This window comes from Malus sylvestris, chromosome 3 (assembly GCF_916048215.2).
Source record: "Malus sylvestris chromosome 3, drMalSylv7.2, whole genome shotgun sequence".
Lineage (NCBI taxonomy): Eukaryota > Viridiplantae > Streptophyta > Magnoliopsida > Rosales > Rosaceae > Malus > Malus sylvestris.
In genome coordinates, this window is record NC_062262.1 from 9,191,613 (window position 1) to 9,196,624 (window position 5,012).

The 5,012-nt window shown below is 36.3% G+C and overlaps 1 protein-coding gene across 1 annotated transcript; it reads right to left on the bottom strand.

Moving 5' to 3' along the window:
* Positions 1–1,277: 1,277 nt before the first annotated feature.
* Positions 1,278–4,553, bottom strand: LOC126614384 (zinc finger protein CO3-like). Its single transcript, XM_050282040.1, has 3 exons — positions 4,052–4,553; positions 3,293–3,514; positions 1,278–1,699 (listed from the first exon to the last, which is right to left on the bottom strand). The coding sequence occupies exons 1-3, from the start codon at positions 4,388–4,390 to the stop codon at positions 1,508–1,510; spliced, it is 753 nt and encodes a 250-aa protein (XP_050137997.1). The 5' UTR covers positions 4,391–4,553; the 3' UTR covers positions 1,278–1,507.
* Between the last annotated feature and the right edge of the window lie 459 nt (positions 4,554–5,012).

Sequence of the window (5,012 nt, forward strand, 5' to 3'; positions counted from 1 at the left end):
CTCTTCTGTGTATTGAGACACCACACATGATGATATAACTGATGATCACGTTCCAATAGTCAATTAGGAAACTTGCATGTGCTGAATGAGCAATTTTTCGATGTGTTCAGAAATTATAATGTCATTATCTTACTTAGAGGGACATTTTAAGAAAAAAAAAAATCTTCAATCGTATAATAACATAAACATACTATCCCGTATGCAGGATACATTAAAAATCTCTTGTGTTCCTCGATAGCCTCAAACAATATGATTGATTGATTTGCTAGGTATATTGGTTGGGCTTATGTCTATCTAAATCGGCAACTAATATCATGATCAAAGCGTACACTGCAAATAATTGATTTTTTTGGTCCAACACTACAAAGTTGTTCAAGACGTAATTTTATTTAGACCTCAGTTGATTTTCATCACGAAATATTTGAAACAAAACAATTATGGTGTTGATTCTTTAAGAGAATACCAGACCAAGAACAATGGATACAAAGAAGAAAAAATTAATTAAATAATTAACCGCGTTGTGCTGCATGCCGGAATTTTTTGAGTTGTTCTTTCGAACCCACAAGCAATTACTGTTTATAATAAATGTTATTAAAATCTAAATTGAATAATTTTTTTACAGTAAATACACAAGAAAACTTGGCTACATTTTTTTTTTTTAATAAAAGATGATATCATTAACAAAGGAAAATTACAAAATATCATGGATAAGGATATCCTGAATAACACTAGGAGGCTCCTCAACCCAAACTATGTTTGTCTCAACAGACAATGCAACCTTTGTTAAACAATGAGCAATACTATTATTATTCCTAGAAACGGAAATAAACATAGAAGCAGTAAAAGCCTCTGCAATATGTAGGACATCCCCCGGTAACAAACTTGAACCTTTAATGAAGAATTACGAGGTCAAATAGCTAGAGGGCTTAAATACGATTTTAACTGATCATGGTGCAATGTGAAAAAATTAAAATATGGTGGTTCATTTTGAAATTCACCGTAAATCTTGAGGGTGTAAAATAATGCTGTTAACCCTAAATTAAATTGACTAGCCAAACAGTTTATGAAGTCAATTACGAACTAATTTAACAAAACATAAAGTTGAGAGTTGTGGTCCTGTTTAATCAGCTCTTTTGTTTTTATCTGTTCTTTCTGAATGAAAGTGACTTTATTTTCATCTTTTCCAATCAGTTGTCACGTACTGTGTTATCCTGGAAAACTAAAGTGAAGCTTGAGCACGACCTTAATTATGTAAAAGCAAATTATAAATATGTAGATAACTAAAAGCTTCACCCTTGATTAATTAAAGTCTTAAAGTTCAACATTGTCATTAATTCTAACAATACAATGACCTATATTTACATGAACTAGTACTTCAAGCTAAATAGCGCTTAAAGAGCTGCATTCTGCATAATAACAATAATTAAAGTTCAAATCAAGAAGCCCAAATTTTGCGTAGCTACTTGCTAAATATCATCAGGACTTAGAGGTGGTCTTATGCTGCTAGCTAGATTACAGAATTAGATTCGATTGAAGAAAATGCATCGAGAAGGTTGAACCAACTATCGTCCTCCTCCTCATCTTCTTCCCCACTCATGTTGCTCCATTGAACATTAGGACTCTTCTCAATTTCATCATTCCTTGCAAACCGGCCTCTGATGCGCGGCCGGCTGTCTGCCAATGTCTTCCTACAAGCGTACTGAACACATAAATAATGCCAAGTTTTAGTGCTTCTTCATTAAGGAAAAGAAAAGGGAGAGAAGGAAATTAAAGGTTTGAGGTTCAAATGTAGTGATATTGTAATAAAGCATAAGCTCCGTATACTTTTATTACTTATAAGTGAGTAGTACCCTTTTCTTAAGATATGAAGGATTCATCAGCAGAAGTGGTTAATTAATTAACTAAGACACATTTTGTGGCTACTTGGTCACTTTAGTTTCTTCAATTAAATGGGTTTCATGCTTTTGCATTTAGGCAATGTGTAAAATTAATTTCCAAGTAAAAGAACTTGATGATCTAAGCGTCAAAAAAAAACCAAAATAAATATATCACTCTATCCTGGAAAAGTTTACAATTTCAAACAGACGTCCAAGAGTAAGACATAGAATGTTGAACGTCTGTTAATATAGGACCTGCATAGACATACAGATGGAATGAAAGTTGATATGTCGACAGGATCAAGAATTTATGAAATTGAAAATAAAATTGGCCAACAGAAAGATAAAGAGTTTGGAATGACGTTGATATAAGTATATAAATTTAGTGTAAACTATCATTGTATAAAAAATAATTTATTAACTTACTCTGTTGCATGACATGCCACCACATCTATACCTTGCTATTTTATTCATGTACAAAAAAAAAACTCAAATAATATATACGTGATGAATTTCACAATTAATTACGATAGACACTCGTTTAACTACGTAGAAATGATTATTTCATAAGTTGTACGCACTCAAAAGTTTGAGTATATGGGGTGCCGCTTAACTCTTGCCCGTGGAGTTAATCTTTTCCATGCACAAATGATTCAACTAGTGTACATTTTAATTGTCATTTCATTCAGTTTTTTCAAACAACCACTCCATTAGTCCATTATAGAGCTAGGCCAAGCTAGCTCCCAAAAACTTATATGTCAAAAATGCACTACCATATCCTTTCCACTATTTGAAATGAAATAGAAACAATGTAGGATGTGACAGACGCAGACCATGGAATCATACATAGTAGGCAAAAGGAGTAAAGTAGCCAAAATTTTACACGAGAGAAATCGTGGGCCAAAAAGCAACAAGAACTAGGCCACCATATACATAAATCTTAAAGTGGCACTAGCTAGTGGGTCGGGTGAAGCAGCAACTTAGAAGAAAGATATATAAGAGGGCAAAAGTTACTTGGTTTCCTCCCATTTAAGAAGATTTTTTTAGGGTGGTGGTATTCACACATCAATTTTTACCTTTTATATACTCTTAATTTTTGGCCATCAGATAACTGAATTGAAGAAGATTAAAAACAAAAAATAAACAAAGAGTATGTGAGAAATAAAAATAGATATGTAAGTAGACCACCCTCTTTTTAAGGACAAATACAGTTTGATATGAGTACAAAAACTGCTTTTTGTATAGTCTTTCTTAATAATCTTTTTAATAAATGTACCAGACATTGGCAGTTAAGAAGAAACGACAACTGTGTATTGTAATCTGCATAAAGTATCCATATACTATGAGGTGCAGAGCAATGTTCAAATCAAAGCAAATAATTAAATAGTTAATTAATTGAAGTAGAGTGGTATTGCCTTAATGGTCTTGCTGAAGTTTCTTTGGTTGCGCTTGCTTCTATACCTCTCAATTCTCTCCTTCTTCTCCTCGGGACTATACCGACAGGCTTTGCTCATCCCTTCTATAATCATACTGGTCTCACTCGATAGCAGACTACTTTCTGATGATGTTCTATTATAACCACCATACTGCAATTGCTGCACTACTTGCACCCCATTACTGTTCTTGCTATTAATTGTCTGCATGCATCCACAATATTGTAACATAAATACACAAAATTATATTAATTCCAGTAAAACCCTAGCTACAACCCGACAACGTCGACAAGTGACACATGAGAGCAAAAATACAAAATATTCTCTTGTCACATTGTGTTAGCCCTAAACCCTCACGTTATTTGGGCAAGTCCCACCACCAACGCCCAAACGAACAAAGAGTAAATCACCTCGAATTATTGATCAAGTTAACTCTTATCTAAATGCACAGTTGCAGTAAGTAACATATAGAAGTAAATTTGGACAAATGAGCAATGATCATGTAAGTTTTTGGAATGGAACTGAGGAAATTATGTTAACTTTTGTCTATCAATGTAATAATAGTCTCGGAACATAAGTATTTTACGGTGTGGTATGAAACTATACGAACTCAATTTGCATGGAGATTAGTTTCTGTAAATGTGACGATTCAAAATGGCAGGTAAGAAATAACCGTGGGCATTTAAGTCATTAAAATCTAAGCAACTAAGTAAGAAACCAACTCTCCATATTAAATCGAACCTGCAAATCCAAGTCCCCAGTGCTATAAACCCGGCGGACATGGCCGGTTTCTGACTCCAGCAAGTCGGAGACCAACTTGTGGATCCCGCAAGTCTTCTGCAGTGAATGGCTGCTGACGCTTCGCTGAATCAGGTTCGGGTCCGGTTCTCCGTAGCACTCGTAAGCCCCGTTGCTGATCGGCGAGGCTCCGTAGCTGCTGGAGCCGCTGCTACAGCTGTTGCTGAACTCGGCGGAGACAAGGTGGTCGTGATGATATGGCAACGGAAGAGCCGCATGCGAGCCGTGATGATACTGAAAATCGGGGGCGCGTGGGAATGCGGTGCTGTTGTGTCCGTACATTGGCGCGTGAGGTGTGTAGTAGGGCTTTGGGAAGGTTTTTGGAGTTTCTGTTCTAATGAGTGGAGCGAATACTGGAGAGTTTGGAGAGATGGATAGATTTACGGACGCGGATGGAAGGCTGGGACTTTGTGGGGGGTACTTAAAGGGAAGAAGGCAAGGGGGGTGGGAGTGAGGATCCTTTTCGCCGGATCCTCTTTATGAGGATTCCCAAGATCCTTTAATTGCATCTGTTTATCGTAAATTATACAGTTAATTTTTGTCAGGTACTGTTTATATTCAATTTTAAATAAAAAAATTTACAATCATTTCTGACCGTATTATGTACAATGAACGAATGTAATTGAAGGATCCTCGTAATCCTCATAAATTGGATGATCCTACTGGGTGGGGGCCATAGAGAACAGAGGAGATGACTGGAGAGACTGCATGGTGACGTGGATGATGATGTCATGCTTTTAGGGAAAGGGTTGACCTGGTTTTACTCCTGCTACTGTTAGGGTTTGGAGTTTGGGGTCTGGGACATGGAATGATGAGACGTTATCCTACCAGTACTCACAAAGCGTCCACGCATGACCTCTCACAACAATGTTGAATGGCCCCCTTTTAAGACTGGTTTTAGGTA

Coding starts and splice junctions, on each gene's coding strand:
- LOC126614384 (XM_050282040.1), bottom strand. CDS start 4,390: ATGTACGGACACAACAGCACCGCATTCCCACGCGCCCCCGATTTTCAG. Junction 3,515..4,051: donor CTGGGGACTTGGATTTGCAG/GTTCGATTTAAT, acceptor GGATGCATGCAG/ACAATTAATAGCAAGAACAG. Junction 1,700..3,292: donor ACTTCAGCAAGACCATTAAG/GCAATACCACTC, acceptor TTATGTGTTCAG/TACGCTTGTAGGAAGACATT.